Raw genomic sequence first — 17,231 nt, forward strand, 5'->3', positions numbered from 1 at the left:
TTAAGAAATAACACACAAAAAAATGAAATACTGCAAAGTTGGCTAGGAGCTAGGAACTGGACGTCCATGTCTGTCGGCGCCATCTTTTCAAATCTTGACTCAGCTGTGACTAAAGTCTTTCAAATAGTTCCATTACTTCTGTTTGGTAACCTTTTTAAATTTCTTCTTTGTTACCCCATGTGCTATTAACCTCCAGTAGTTCCAGTAGTCAACTTTACTCACTGTCTTGTTTCAGGGAACATTTGTCTTCTCTTCTGTGTTTTCCAGAATATTCCGACACTGGGGACTGTTGCCATAACAATGGCCCTCCATAACTGTGATGAGGTAGCCGTGGCTGGATTTGGTTATGACATGAGTACCCCCCACGCTCCCCTACACTACTATGAGAAGATCAGGATGGTGGCCATCAAACAGGTACAAGTGACCTGACACTGACAACAGCCATTTGCCCCGTCTACGTATTCTCTGTCAACCCCTTAAAGGGTCACAGTGGGGCCTTGACACACACACACAAACACACACACACGCTTACATACATCATGGAAACATGAAAATAAATATGTAATCTATTTTGTATACAATGCATTCATCTGACCATGAGGTCACACTGACCTACTGTATAGCAGAAGGTTTGTTAAGATTTCTAGCAGTCCTGTTGAAATAATGGAAGCTGAAAGAGGGGCATGTGTAATGTATGTTGTCAGTCTGATAGTTAACTATGGATGATGGTTGTATCATCCTTACCCAGCAACTAACCTCTCAACTACATGTTCACACACACACATGCACACATTCCACACAGCATCAAAGTGAGAAGAACTGATGGCTTAGTTTGGTGCCAAGGTCAAAATAGCTTCGTTAAGAAAAGCTTTTATAAATATCTTGTAAAACAAGAGGGAAATTTACAGACAAAATGTACCCGAATATTTGAACCATAATTGGCACGGTAATTGTAAACTATTTCCAATTAAACCTGAGTTCTTTCTAGAGACTTTACTGTGTAGTGAACAGGTGTCTGGTGTATGTTTGGCTATATCTAGAAAGCCTCAGATCTGCTTTCCATGCACTCACTCACCCTGCGTAACAAATGGCACCCTATTCCCTATAGTGCCTATATAGTGTACTACTTTTGACCAGGGTCCATTGGGAATTGGCTGCCATTTAGGACGTAGCCGCAAACTTGTGTGAGCTGAGGTGTTAGTCTCCTAAGTTAGGTTGTTAAAGCCAGAGTTAGGTTAGCCTCGTCGCAAACCAGGCTTCCCTAGTACGGGAAGCCTGGGGAAGTTTCATGGCAGAAATCAGCTGTGAGTGTGAATCCAGTGTAAATCACTGACGCCTCACAACATGTCAAACCAATCAAATGCCTTGCTTGGCGGAGCTCGAAAGGTGCCCACCAGTTTAGTGCTGTAGGAGCAAATGTACAAGTGGACAAAATGTTTTTAACAAACAAGCATTCGTGACAAAACATTCTAGAACATTTGCAGCACGCTGGTTTTCACAGCATTTCACTGTTATTCAAGATGAGCTAAAGCTGCAGCAAGAGGGGATAAATGGTCTCAAATGCTGGCCATATAAATGTCATTTGTACATTTCTGGAGTGAAATTTGACTGTGCAGGCTAGCATGAGGGACAAGATGTAGCTAGCTACAATGAGTTTTGTTTTGAGAAAAGTCAGCTAACCTTGTAAGGTATAACTAGCTAGCTACCGTTAGCTACTAGCTAGTTTAATTTCTCTCACGATTATAACAACATTTGAATAAAAACAGCATATTATTGATCTAAAGGTTTAGCTGTGACCGAGTATCTAGCTTATACAGGGTGACCTGGGACACCAGGTGGACGCACTTCATTATAAAGTAGAACAGAAAACCAGCAGGCTCCGGACCTCGTAGGGTAAGAGTTCAATTACCCCTGGTCTATCTGCTATGGAAACAACTACTTCCTTTTTGCAAGCAACATTGCTGAAATGAATTAAATGAACCTCATAATATGTTACCTGTAATGCTCATCTCCTCTAGCCTAATTGTTGTCATCTTCTTTTCATACTGCACCTAAATTACAAGGTTTGAATTTCACTAGACAATTTCATATGTCAGCACTTCAAAGGAATGTACCAAATCTGTTATATGGTTTGCCTCATATACATTGTCTACTGGTATCATTTTAAATTGAGAACATATAGCTCAACAAGTAAACAATGTGTGAGTTTAGCTGTTCTCGGAGTGCTACAGGCCTGTGGCTGCATTGGCCATGCATGCCGTATGATAAACTGCTAAATGGGATTCAGATATACTGAGACAGATTGACGATCAAATAAAACAGATTGGAGCTCTTATAACTAGACAAAAAGGAAATGTTCATTTGTGAATACAACACAGACAGAACCCCTTCCCCTCTGTATTACAGGATTGTGATATGTTATTAACCAACATTGACACTAGTTCATTTTGAATAATAGTAAAAAAAATAGTTTAAATGTGGCAAAACAAACTATATATAGTGAAGAGAATTGTACCATCTAAACCACTGTGAAATATCCTTTCAATAACCAAAAATATTGTATTTTCAGCTGTTTGAAGCTGGTGTACAAAACCGAAAGTAAAAGACTCAAATGTAAAACCTATGAAAGGGAAGCATAGAAACTGTGCACATAGAATACATCTACCTCTTCTATAACTCATATTTCTATGTGAAGTTGGTCGGGTCGCCCTTAAAAGTTACATATTGCAGCTTTAAACACTTCTCTTCAAAGAATCAACTCTTCATCACTACAAAATGTACAAATAAATTAACTCATATTTAAAGATTAGACATTTAGGTATCAACAACAATAAATAATTGAGTAGTAACAAGTAGGCTATTATTACTAAAGAATCATTTCAGGTGAGAGAAAAAAAATCAATACCAACGGTGGCAGACCTTGCTCCACTGGTCCCTGATCTACTGAGTGAGCAGACTTCTGTTTCAGCCCAGCAATAGCACACTTGATTATCACCTCATTAGGGTTGATAAGTTGAATCCGGTGTGTTATTGTTGGGCTGATGCAGACCTCCAGCAGGGTTGACCTGCTCCAGTTGTAATAGGTTGATATAACGTATACAATGTGTATAACGTGCTAATATAGGTACTGTGGGCCGACACATGTAACTCATGGCATATAAGGTAGCCTATCTACAGTATGTTAGCAAATGTTGTACACAAAAAATAATGCTGGTATACACAGTTGCTTTATGAGAAGGTGTTAAAGTTCATAGTTAGCCATTGTTCTGTAAACGCAAGATGAAAAGTACCAACGGCCTGGTTTTGGCCCCAAGGGAGAGCAGGTCCGCTGGAGCCATGGCCCAGTGAGACACGGGTGCCGGCCTGCGTAGATGGAAACAGAAAAGTCTGAGCCTTTTGGGTAAAACACTGGGGTAAATCCTGTATGGAAATCTGTCTCTTGGGACATTCATTGGTACCCCTCTCTTCATCTGCGAACACAGGTTTTCATTGATGTACATACCTGAAGACAGAAAACAAAGAAACAGGCTTCATTATACTCAAATTAGACAGCACTGAATATTATGTTGCTATTATCTCTCTGTCTTTCCCTCTAGGGACTGGAACATGAAAATCTTTTCATAATGTCCTCCCTGAAAGTTACCTAGCCTATCCAGTAGCCTACACTCTCCCTTTACTGACAGCTGGAGTTGGAATTCCATCGTCTTCCTAATCAAATAAAATGTTATTGGTCATGTACATATATTTTGCTGATGTTATCGTGGGTGTAGCAAAATGCTTATGGCCTCCTGGGACAGCTCCTTTTCTGCCATTCCGAATAAAACCCAACTTTGAGAAATTATCAGCAGACCGAGCTTACCTCAATTACGAGATGGCTAAAGGTTGCAGACCATGTTTTTCTCCATTGGGAAGACAAAGGTTGTAGACCATTGCTGAATCTTTTAACCATACCACGTGGTTAAACTCTTAGACTATCGATACCGACAGAATAAGAACAAGTCTTTGATATTAATTACTAGTCTGCAGCTAGGAATTCTGTATCATTGAACGCGAAGAACAACAACCGCCGAAACATCCATTCTATACAATCCCCTCTAACCACAACCGTGAGAGAGAGGGAGAGAGACGGACAATTCTACAAAATAAATTAACTTTTCACCAGCGATCAAGACGACACACTGAGCATAAATATATATATTGATTGCAATTGTTCCCGAATGAGTGAGTGTTCATGTGCAATGGATTAGCATTTCAATTGTTATAATTATAACTTTGTAGTGACTTCTTAGTCGACCCCCACTTCCCCCTTTGTCTAACAAAGCCGCCTTGCCGGTTTAGCCCACTAGGGCACATTCTCCTATTATTACATTTACCTTGTTTGTTTGTTTATGCATTTCTGTGAATTACTTAGTTAGTAATAAATAAATTATTTAAGACAATTGATGTATGGATGACTCATAGTGAAGACTGGGTTCGTGCCATTTACGACGTTTGGAATGAGACTAACGTGAGGTAAAGTAAATAATTCATTAATTCGAAGACTAATTGATCAGATAAAATATCTGAAAAGTTATTTTAGGAAATGATAACTTTGTAATCTGAATATTTGTCTTTGGTGCGCCGACTTCCTAGTTAATTAGTTATGTTATTAATCAGTTGATCGCGTAGTAACTAATTACAGAGAATCTTTGATAAAAACTATCAGTCTTCAGTTAATGATAGGAAAGACACGACAATATGAAGTGGGTAAAACAGTATGTAAACATTATTATAGTGACTAGTGCTCAATGACTACATTATTCACATAAGGCAGCAGTCTCTTAAGGTGCAGGGTTAAGTACCGGGTGGTAGCCGGCTAGTAAAAATGACCAACGTTCAGTGCAGGCTACTGGGCGCAGGCCAGCTAGTGGTCTCTAGCTGACTCGGGCCACAGCCTGTAGATGTTCTGGAGGGCAGGCAGTGTGCCCCCAGTGATGCGTTGGGCTGACCGCACCACCCTCTGGAGAGCCCTGCTGTTGTGGATGGTGCAGTTGCCGTACCAGGCGTTGATACAGTCCGACAGGATGCATTCAGTGGTGCATCTGTAGAAGGGGTCAAGCCTAATTTCTTCAGTCTCCTGAGATTAAAGAGTGAGATTGAACAGGGATGGACCATTTCAGGTTGTCAGTGATGTACAAGGCAAGGAACTTGAAGCTTTTAACTCTCTCTATTGCGGCCCCGTTGATGTGGATGGGAGCGTGCTCCCTCTGCTGCCTCCTGAATTCCACGGTCAGCTCCTTCATTTTGTTGACGTTGAGAGAGAGATTGTTTTCCTGGTACCACTCCACTAGGGCCCTCACCTCCTCTCTGTAGACGGTGTCGTCGTTGTTGGTAATCAGGACTTGATGTGTCGTCTGCAAACTTGATGATTGAGTTGGAAGCGTGCATTGCCACGCAGTCATGGATGAACAGGGAGTACAGGACAGGGCTGATCACGCACCTTTGTGGGGTCCCCGTGTTGAGGATCATCGTAGTGGAGATGTTGTTGCCTACCTTCCCCACCTGGTGTCGGCCCGTCAGGAAGTCCAGGACCCAGTGGCACAGGGGTGGGGTCGAGACCCAGGGTCCTGAGCTTCATGATCAGCTTGGAGGGCACTATGGTGTTGAAGGCTGTGCTGTAGTCAATTAACACCAATCTTACATATATATTTCTCTTTTCCAGATGTGATAGGGCAGTGCCATGGCGATTGCGTCATCTGTGGATCTGTTGGTGTGGTATGCAAATTGTTGTGGGTCTAGTGTGTCCGGTAAGGTGGAGGTGATATGATCTTTAACTACCCTCTCAAAGCACTTCATAATGACAGATGTGAGTACTACTGGGCGATAGTCATTTACTTCAGTTACCTTCACTTTCTTGGGTACAGGAACAATGGTGGACATCTTGAAGCAATTGGGGACAACAGACTGATAGGGAGAGCTTCAATATGTCGTTATACACTCTGCACATGCTCTGAGGACACGGCTATGGATGCCGTCTGGGCTGGCAGCCTTGCGAGGGTTAACACACTTAAATGTCTTACTCATGTCAGCCACGTAGAACGAGAGCTCACATTCCTCATGACCGATGTTGGCCCGTTCCGGGGACACTTTGTTGTCCTTGAAGCGGGTGAAGAAGATGTTTAGCTTGTCCGGGAGCAAGGAGTCGGTGTCAGCGACGTGGCTGGTTTTCCATTTATAATCCGTGATTGTCTGGACTTATATACATATACATCTCGTGTCTGAGCCATTGAATTGTGACTGTTCTATTGCCTTACAGAGGGCATAGCTGGACTGTTTGTACTCGTCCATGTTCTCAGTCACCTTGCCGTGGTTAATTGCAGTGGTTTACACTTTTAGTTTTGTCCGAATGCTGCCAATCATTTATTTTATTTTATTTGGATAAGTTTTATTCGTCACAGTGGGAACAACATCCTCTATGCACTTCCTCTATGAATACCGGCTGCCTGTGAGTTTTATAATACATTTTAAGATTCTTCTATTGTTTTTTAAAACAATCCATGATTGTGCACCCCAGTACTTGTCAGACATGCTTTTAAGTTATGAAACCAGTAGGTCCCTCAGGTCCTCTGTCACTGGCCTTTTAACTATCCCAAAGCCTAGGACCAAGAGGCATGGAGAGGCAGCCTTTAGTTATTATGCTTCTGGAATAGCCTGCTAGAGAACCTGAGGGAGACCGAAACTCTGGACATATGTGGATTGTGGACACATCTTTTTAGCTTTTATTTTCCTTAGGGTGCTTTTTAGTTGTTCGGTTTGTGTCATTGTGTTACGCCTGCTCCCGCTCCTCCTCTCTGGTGCCAGGCTTCCTATAATTACGCGCACCTGTCACCATCATTGCGCACATCAGCACTCATTGGACACACCTGGACCCTCTATATCTGTCTGTTCCTCAGTTCTCCTGTGTCAGCATTATTGTTGTTTTGTTTTCCCCTGCCCAGACTCTGTCCGTATTCTATTCCTGTCCGTGTTTCATTAAATGTTCTCTCCCTGTACTTGCTTCTCGTCTCCAGCGTCTGTCCTTACAGAATGCTGACACCAATATTTGAAGCATCAGGGAGGTTTTTGTTTTCTGTTTTGTTGGTGATGTTGGGCCCGGGTGCCGCTGCTGTAGGAACCAGGGGTGCCTCAGCTGGCTCGTCGGGCTTCCACACCTTAGCTGGTTCGAGAGGTTTCCTTGCCTCGGTTGGCAAAAAAACATAAAGCTTGATTTGATTTGATCTGATAAACTCAGTCACTGAGTCAGTGTATACGTCAATGTTATTCTCAAAGGCAACTCAGAACATATCAACATACAATCTTGAAGCATAGATTCTGATTAGTCAGACCAACGTTGAAAAATCCTTACCATGGATACTTCATGTTTAAGTTTCTGCCTATAGGAAGGGAGGAGCAGAATGGAGGCGTGATCTGATTTGCCGAAGGAAGGGCGCTGGGGAGGGCTATTTAGCCCCGGGTAAGGGGAGTAAACACTTGTCAATAATTCCATGGTTGTTTTCTACAAATGCTTTTGGAGACTGTCTTTTTAATTTACAATGATTACATCAAGGTAGCTAGTGAAAAGAAAGTTAGCTAGCTGATTACATTTAATTAACTTAGCTAAACAGTGTGTAAAGTTAGCTAGCTTGCAGCTCAGTTGAGTTAGCCTACAAAGTAGCCTACTACTATTACTGTTTTAACATTTTTCAAAATGTATTTACTTACTTAAATAGGTTCTCCCACTGCCTCTGTTTTTTTGTGTCCTTACCCTAGCGACCTGGTCCCTAAAGTGGTCTCTGCCACTGTACAATGGGGTCAAGCTGAGGCAGGGGATGGTAGCCTACCTAAGCAGTAAACCGACAAAGGTTAACTGCCTTGCTCAAGGGCAGAACAACACATTTTTACCATGTTGGCTCGGGGACTCGATCCAGCAACCTTTCGGGTACCTAGCCAATGCTCCTACCCGCCAGGCTACCTACCGCCCATTTACAGAAGACTCTAAAAATCATTATCTTATCCTAGGTTCCAGTGATTCATTCCTGAAGTGCGTAATTTATACCTGCAGGCTTTATGTACAAAACCCTCTAACCTGTATCAATAAATCCTCAGACATTAACCATTCAAACCTTCTCCCTATCTCTGATACTGAAGAGACAAACTTTGTAGCCTTTTACTGCTGGGGTGCAGAGAGACAACATGTCAGAAGAACTTTGCACCACCTCAACAAAACTCACCACTGGATCCTTCCTACAAGGACAAGCCTCCACCCTGGACTGTGCAACCATGTGTTAGTGTGTCACTGACCATGTAAGTGGACTTTAGGGTTCATGTGTATATTCTGCCTCTGTATATAATAGTCCCTTGGGACTGTGTAACTACTGTGTAATTACTGTGTGCTTATTCATTTGAGGGTTAAATGTTACTATCTCAGGCCTGTGTACTAGCCACACTAGTCCTGCTTATCTGGCCCTTATGGCATAGTTCAGGGGTACATACTTTTTTCATGTTCAGGCTATGAGGTAAAATCTTTCCCCATTTCACTCCATGAGCCAAGATGGTTGCCAGCCTATTGTGTCTCACACTCACCCAAGATGGCCGGCCTATAACATCATCACGTCCTGGCCTCTCCCAAGATGCCTGCCCCCATGGCCTTGTTATTGTCTACACGTTAACATCCTTGCATGCTAATGCTATCTATTAGCCATGTGCGCTCACTGTATAGCTTTTACGTTGTCTGCCATGTCCAAGAGCCTGTGGTCTATCAGCCTAGCATGCTATCCTGCCTCTGTATATACTGTCCCGTACTACTAGCCTGTTATTGCCTAACCTAGTGTGCTACATGTATACTGTCATATTGTGTGCTACATTATCTGGGTCCTACTAGCCTCTCTGTGTAGCCAATATTGCTAATGTACTAGTACTGCTCATGCTACTGCTATTCCTTTGTACATCCTGTAGCCTGTTCTGTTCATTGTGTGCTATTAGCCAATATATTGCTTGCCACTTTACAATGATGCAGTTATTAGCACTGCTATTACTACGGTAGCATTACAATTACATTGTTATTACTGCCTTTGTAGCTATAACAGTTGTACATTGTCTGATTCTTTCTCTCTTGTCTTTTCCTAGACAACCACTATCCCTCTCACTACTACCATCAGTCCAATTCCTATCTGTGTGTGTATGTGTTCCTGTCTGTCTTGAATGTGGAATAAAGTGTGTTCTGTACATCTGTCTCCTACTTGTCATTATCTGCCTTCTACCAGAGGACAGTTGTACCAACATGTTAAAGCAGCACCTCTATTGGAGTCCACCGCCAGTTAGTGCTACTCTTTTTCACTTTAGAATCCCTCAGTGCAGAAGGGTTCCAAAAGGCATCTTTGGTGGTCCCCATAGGAGAACCCTTTTGTGGAAAGGGTCCTACCTGAAACCAAAAATGGTTCTTTAAATGGTTCTCCTACGGGGACAGCAGAAGTACACTTTTAAGTTCTAGATAGTACCTTTATTTCTAAGTGTGTTGACAGGGTTGACAGGTTGTGAAAGGGTTAGGTTGTGAAAGGGTAAAGTTGTGAAAGGGTCACCTTATGAAAGAGTTAGGTTGATCTGAAAGAGACAAAAAGACAACGTTGCGGGGGATCGCTTTGATGATGAGTCATACAGGTCACTGACTGTGTTGCTGTGGTATCGGCTGTTCTCTGAACCCTTAGTTACTGGAACATACCAGTAACATCCACCCATCCATCTGCCCACTCAAAGTCCAAAGCTATGAACCTTACAGCCAGCCGGTGATTATGTGTTAGCATTCCCTGCTAAGCGTGTGTCCCTGTCTCCCCTGCCCACCAACATCCTGTCTATTTAGCTTTGATAGTTTACTTCTCCCCAGTGGAAGTTTACACAAACCTTTCTGTCATTATTTAATACCCAAGAATCTCGTGGTTACTCTCTTATATTCATCATTTTACTTCCCAATTCCCACCACCACATGAGAGGCGAGATGTGGAGTAGGATGTGTAAAGAAAGTCAAGTGCATAGGAGCCTGTGGGTGCTGAGTTCTAAAGAGGAGACACTACCACAATCACCACAGTGTGTGTGTCCCAAATGGCACCCTATTCCCTTAATAGTGCACAACTTTAGACCATAGCCCTAAAAAAAAGTAGTGCACTATAGGGAATAGGGACACAGACAGACACTAAGGACACAGACAAACACAAGTCCCTGTGTCTACGGGGGCCATCTGATCTGCTGGTTAAGTACACAGCACTCTGCCTGGTCATAAATCACTCTTTACTGAGGGATGTCAGAGCCCAGAGTGGCTGCTCTGGTCCCTCCATGGCTGACATGCAATCACCTTCAGCACACAAACACACACACAACTCCGCAACTACTAATCCGGACGCTAATAAGAAATCTCGCTACGCCTTTGGACAATCCATCAAACAGGCAAAGCATCAATTCAGGACTAAGATCGAATCCTTCTACACCGGCTCTGATGCTCGTCGGATATAGCAGGGCTTGCAAATTATCACAGGGAAACCCATCTGAGAGCTGCCCAGTGATGGGAGGCTTCCAGATGAGTTAAATGCCTTCTATGCTCGCTTCGAGGCAAACAACGCTGAAGGATGTGTGAGAGCCCCAGCTGTTCAGGACAATTGTATGATCATGCTCCCCGTAACCGTTGTGAGTGAGACCTTTAAACAGGTTAACATTCACAAGGCCACAGGGCCAGATTGCAGTAGAATGGCATTACTGAATAGCTCAGTTAATTTTTCAAAATGTCACCGTTATAGGATGCCACCTTTCCAACAAGTCAGTTTGTCAAATGTCTGCCTTGCTCGAGCTGCCCCAGTCAATTGTAAGTGCTGTTCTTGTGAAGTGGAAATGTCTAGGAGCAACAACGGCTCAGCTGTGAAGTGGTAGTCCATATAAGCTCACAGAACAGGACCGCAGAGTGCTGAAGCATGTAAGTGCTTAAAACTTGTCTGTCCTCGGTTGCAACACTCACTATCAAGTTCCAAACTTCTTCTGGAAGCAAAGTCAGCACAATAACTGTTCATCGGGAGCTGAATAAAATGGGTTTCCATGGCCGAGCAGCCGCACACAAGCCTAAGATCACCATGTGCAATGCCAAGCGTCAGCTTGAGTGGTTATAAAGCTAGCTGCCAATTGGACTCTGGAGTCGTGGAAACGCGTTCTCTGGAGTGATGAATCACGCTCTACCATCTGGCAGTCGGATGGACGAATCTGGGTTTGGTGGAGGGAAATCGTAACGCTACAGCATACAATGACATTCTAGACGATTCTGTGCTTCCAGCTTTGTGGCAACAGTTTGGGGAAGGCCCTTTCCTGTTTCAGCAGGACAATGCCCCTGTGCACAAAAAGAGGTCCATACAGAAATGGTTTGTCGAGATCGTAGTATAAGAACTTGACTGGCTTGCACAAAGCCCTGACCTCAACCCCATTGAACACCTTTGGAATTAATTGGAATGCCAACTGCGAGCTAGGCCTCATCACCCCAACAGTCAGTGCCCGACCTCACTAATGCTCTTGTGGCTGAATGGAAGTGAGTCCCTGCAGCAATATTCCAACATCTAGTGGAAAGTCTTCCCAAAAGAGTGGAGGCTGTTATAACTGCAAAGGGGGGGTACCAGCTCCATATTAATGCCGATGACTTTGGAATGAGATGTTCTACGGGCAGTTGTCCACATACTTTTGGTCATGTAGTTTACCTACATTTTTAAGCAAATCACCATAGTCCCTGTGCCTTTAGAATGCCAAGGTAACCTGTCTAAATGACTATTGCCCCATAGCATTCACTTCTGTAGCCATGAAATGCTTTATAAGGCTAGTCATGGCTCACATCAACATCATCATCCCAGAAACCCTGGACCCACTAAAATTTGCATACCGCCCCAACAGATCAACAGATGACGCAATCTCTATTGCACTCCACATTGCCCATTCCCACCTGGACAAAATCAACACATACGTGAGAATGCTGTTCATTGATTACAACTCAGCATTCAACAACATAGTGCCCTCCAAGCTCATCGCTAAGCTAAGGAATCTGGGACTGAACATCTCATTCTGCAACTGTATCCTGGACTTCCTGACGGGCCGCCCCTAGTTGGTGAGGGGGGCCCTTCAGGGGTGCGTGCTGATTCCCCTTGTGTAGTCCCTGTTCACCCAAACTGCGTGGCCGTGCATTACTCCAACACCGCAATTAAGCTTGCCGACAACACGACGGTGATAGGCCTGATCACTAAGGCTAATGAAACAGCTTATCGCAAGGAGGTCAGAAACCTGGCAGACCACTCCCTCAATATGGGCAAGACAAATAAGCTTTTCGTGGACTACAAGAAATGGAGGGCTGAACACGCCCCCATTCACATCGAAGGGGCTGTAGTGGAGTGTCCACATCACTAAGGACCTATCATCATCCAAACACACCAACACAATCATGATGAGGGCGCCACAATGCCAGGACCTCTATACCAGGCAGTGTCAGAGCAAGGCCCTAAAAATTGTCAAAGACTCCAGCCACCCAAGTCATAGACTGTTCTGTCTGCTACCGCATGGCAAGCAATACCGGGGCACCAAGTCTGGGACCAAAAGGTACCTGAACAGCTTCTAACCCCAAGCCATAAGACTGATGGTTACCTGGACTATTTACATTGATCCCCTTTATTATTTAATTATTTATCTTAATCTTTATCTTAATTGTTTTGCACTTGTTTTGCACTGACACCCCTGCACTGGCTCTATGCACACTCACTAGACTCTACCCACACATTCCCACTATACTACCACTCCACACACACACATATAATAACCCTTTGAATAACACTTTTTGGTTCCCAGTAGATCTCTTTTGTTTCCAGGTAGAACCCTTTTGGGTTCCATGTAAAACCCTTTCTACAGAGAGTTCTACACGGAACCCAAAAGGGTTGTACCTGGAACCCAAAAGGGTTCTACCTGGAATCAAAAAGGGTGATATTTTAGACCAGACACACGATAGCTATTGCCTTTCAACTGTTTGATAACAGCTATTGGTTTCAGTAGAGGCAAGTATGGGATAGGTTGTTCCTGTAAAGGATGTGGTCGTGGTTAGTAAAAGGTTTTGAACATGCCTGCAATGACACTAGTTTTCCCATCATCATTTACCGTCATGTACCGGCATCTCCATCAGATCTTTCACTATGGACATGGCTGTTTTGAGCTGTGAATGGTTTTCGCATTTAGCTCGTGGAGCCATAATAATAAATCAGTTCTCTTTCTCTCTCTTATCTTTTGCATCCAACAGCCCACGGTAAAAAAAATGGTTTAGCCACAACGTTTAGTGAACCACATTGTACAGTCATGTGGTGTTGTCTCTCTCTCATCCGCTGTATTTAAGGTGCAGCTCCGTAAGTGTAGAAAGCTCCTTTTAAAAAGACACAATAGTGTCCCTGTCAACCTCAATGGTCTGTTTACTTTCGGTCTTCTATTGTACCTCTCGCCTTTGCCTCCACTGAGAAAATCTCTGTGATCAAAAGTTGAAAGTAAAGTAGTAGTATGTGGACGCAACAGCTTTGTCATCCTCCCTGCCTCCATTTTCAAAGAATGTTACTTTTTACGTCCATCCCCTGTAAAGTACCTAATTGTTTCCTCTGCATCTCCTGTCCTCTACCCCCCTGTCCTTTCTCTCTCCATCTTCCCTCTCTCCCCACCTATCCTCTCCTCCCTCACTGTCTCCTGTTCGCAGTCCTGGACTCATAACATTTCTAAAGAGAAGGAGTTCCTGATTAAGCTGGTGAAGGCCGGGGTTATACAGGACTTGACCCATGGGATCTGTGGCTCAGGGTGCTGATGACAACATCCAGCTAATCCCAGATCGCAGAGAGATATGGAGGAGAAACACAGGGGCATCATTGTGACGTCCTGCTCTGTTCCCCTCAACCTAACCTTCACCGCTGGCTGAGGCATACTGTTGTCAGGACAGAAGGCTGGTGAAGGGTTCTGAAGCGTTCCTATCTCTGACAGAAGATAACTGTGGTAGATGGCATCTTCACTGGACTTCATTGGAGAGATACACAACACTCTAGAATACTCTAGAACAAAGGGAACTTGAACTCTGTTGAACGCGGAGTTATACTGTTCTATTTTATGATTTGCTGCAGTGTGACAATAGTTTGAAGTTTTATTAGTCATATGTATGGGATAAACATGGTATACCGTCCAACTAAATGCTTACTTGCAAGTTCTTTCTCGACAATGCAACAACAATAATAAATAATAAATGATAAGAATATGAACATAAAGTAAATGGCTCAGTTGAATAGAATATTTTTTTTGTATAAGTATAATACAGGAAGGCACAATTTATAGTCCAGTATTTATCTGTGGGTTTTGGGCAGGAGGGGATTTGGGGGCAAGTGTTTAAATTGTGCAGTATTTAGCAATCGCAATATGTCTGGGAGCAGCATTTGTAATGTGTGTGTGCGTGTGTGTGTGCATTTGTGTGTGTGTGCCTGTGTGTGTGTGTGCGCGCTAAAGTGTGCTAACGTGCCGAGAATCAGAGAAGGTGGTCAGTCAAGTTCAAATGTTCAGTAGTCTGATGGCTGGTAGATACAAATTGTCACTGAGCCTGTTGGTATCAGACCTCATGCTCCGATACCGTCTGCCTGACGGTAAGGGAGTAAACAACTTGTGTGCGGGGGTCCTTGATGATGCTTGGAGCTTTCCTCAGGCACCGTTTCGAGTAGATGTCCTAGATGGGTCGGAGCACGGTCCCAGTGATGTGGTGGGCCGTCTTCACCACTCGCTGGAGGGCCTTGTGGGCGTGAATGGAGCGATTCCTGTACCAGGCCGTAATGCAACCGGTCAGGGCACTCTCGATGGTGCATCGGTAGTATTTGGAGAGGACCCGGGGTGACATGCCAAATTTCTTCATTCGCCTTAGGAATTACAGACGCTGACAAGAGTGGTGGTGTTGTTGGTCCATGACAAGTGATGTGGACACCGAGGAACTTAAAACTGCTGACTCAATACAGTATTATGAAAAGATGGACCGAGAATATCTTTGGAGGAGGAAGAAGTGCATACCTCTGCTCATACAGTATACTTGAATATATTCAGTCAGTACATACGCATCGCAGAAACTGCTGTTACTGTTCTTAAACTTTTATTTATTTTAATATCTCGTAATGGCTGCGGTGCCCTCTTTATCTGGGCTTCGTCATTATAGGATGGTTGACGCCGGGTTAGCAAATAATGCGCATACGTATTCTGTTCTACTGTATCAGGAAGCAGAGATGCTCAACTTCCTTCCTTCCCACCTTTTACGATGTATTACAATGATTTACCTTTAGAGATTACTTTGTTCTACTCTGTCTTTTTTTTTCAACGCAAAGAAGATGAGTGAACAATCAATCCCCTCACTGGATAAACATATATTATTTGTAAGAGCCTATATTTTATTTTACTGTTCTCTGTGAGAAACACTGGGCTTTGTGTGATCTTAAGTCCATCAGTGTGGTTCCCAAACACTGAACTGTCCTGGATCACGTTTCACACTGTTACTCTGGTTTTAATGCTGTTATCTTGACACCCAATTTACAGGGCTCTCCAACTCTGTTCCTGGGGAGCTACCATCCTGTAAGTTTTCGCTCTAACACTAATCTAGTACACCTGATTCTAATAATTAGCTGGCTGATAAACTGAATTAGGTTAGTTGGAGAAACAAACAAACAGGAGGGTGGCTCTCCAGGAACAGGGTTGGAGACCCCTGCCCTATTGCCTATGTACTGTACTACTTTTGGCCAGGAGCCTATACATCATTCAACAGACAATCCTATCCAGTCCGACTTACAGGAGCAATTAGGGTTAAGTGCCTTGCTCAAAGGCACAATTTTTATCTAGCTAAGGGATTTGAATCAGTGACCTGAATGCTCTTAACTGCTAACCTGCAGCCCTTTAGGGAATAGGGTGTCATTTGGGATGCATCATTTATGTCAGGCCTCTGCATGGCCCGCAAACATACTCAGTGTTACTACTGACTACTGTCAGTTGTTGTATAAACATTATAATTTCTTTGTTTTTGCCCAAATTCATTGAAATGTTTTAAGTAATAATATGTGGTGTCTTAACTGCCATTCTCTGATCAATTACATATTGTCTTATTTTCTACCTTTTTGGTAGAGTAAAATACATTACAGTAAACTGGATTACAGTAATTTACTGGAAGAAAGTGGCCAATAATTTACTGTAATTAATTTTACAGTACAGCTACTGTAATCTATTTTACGGTAATGCATTTTACGCTACCAAAAACGTTACTGTAATCTAATTTACAGTATATTACTGGAATTACCCATGCAGCGACATATTACGCAGTGTTCTTTGCAAGTTCTCATTTTGATATTTACATTTTGGTCATTTAGTGTGTGCTCTTGTCCTTAGCAATTTACAGTCAAATCAAATGTATCAAATTGATTGTGAAATGCTTACTTACAAGCCCTTAAACCACAATGCAGTTCAAGAAATTGAGTTTTAAAAATATTTACTAAATCAACTAAAGTAAAAAATGTAATAAAAAGTTACACAATAAAATAACAATACAGGGGTTATATACAGGGGGTGCCGGAATGTGCGGAGGTACAGGTTAGTCGAGGTCATTTGTACATGTAGCGGTAAAGTGACTATGCATAGATAATAAACAGCGAGTAGCAGCAGTGTAAAAACAGTCCTTGTGGCCAATTGATTAATTGTTCAGCAGTCTTATGGCTTGGGGGTAGAAGCTGTTAAGGAGCCTTTTGGACCTAGACTTGGCGCTCCGGTACCGCTTGCCATGCAGTAACAGAAAGAACAGTCTATGACTTGGGTGACTGGAGTCTTTGACAATTTTTCTCTGACACCACCTAGTATATAGGTCTTGGAGGTCAGGAAGCTTGGCCCCAGTGATGTACTCTACCCTCTGTAGCGCCTTATTTTTTATTTTTGTATTTGACCTTTATTTAACTAGGCAAGTCAGTTAAGAACAAATTCTTATTTTCAGTGACAGCCTAGGCACAGTGGGTTAACTGCCTTGTTCAGGGGCAGAACGACAGCTCGGGGATTCGATATTGAAACCTTTCAGTTACTAGTCCGACGCTCTAACCACTAGGCTACGCTGCCGCCCCTTATGGTCGGAGCAGTTGCCATACCAGGCAGGGATGCAACCGGTCAGGATGCTCTCAATG

The 17,231-nt window shown here is 43.2% G+C and overlaps 1 protein-coding gene across 10 annotated transcripts in view; it reads left to right on the forward strand.

The window, feature by feature from the left end:
• Positions 1 to 16,085, forward strand: part of LOC115145200 (CMP-N-acetylneuraminate-beta-1,4-galactoside alpha-2,3-sialyltransferase-like) — a 103,501-nt gene extending 87,416 nt beyond the window's left edge. For 2 of the 10 annotated variants that reach the window (XM_029686561.2, XM_029686562.2), the window contains exons 10-11: positions 268 to 414; positions 13,757 to 16,085. In XM_029686561.2, the coding sequence (XP_029542421.1) occupies positions 268 to 414; positions 13,757 to 13,861 (252 nt within the window). In that variant the 3' untranslated portion in view covers positions 13,862 to 16,085. Of the gene's footprint in view, positions 1 to 267; positions 415 to 7,405; positions 9,244 to 13,756 lie in introns of those variants that run through there. The other 8 variants (XR_003865935.2, XR_003865934.1, XR_003865936.1 and 5 more) reach the window with 8 other exon arrangements.
• Positions 16,086 to 17,231: the final 1,146 nt, after the last annotated feature.

The sequence above is a fragment of the Oncorhynchus nerka genome, linkage group LG17 (assembly GCF_034236695.1).
Source record: "Oncorhynchus nerka isolate Pitt River linkage group LG17, Oner_Uvic_2.0, whole genome shotgun sequence".
Lineage (NCBI taxonomy): Eukaryota > Metazoa > Chordata > Actinopteri > Salmoniformes > Salmonidae > Oncorhynchus > Oncorhynchus nerka.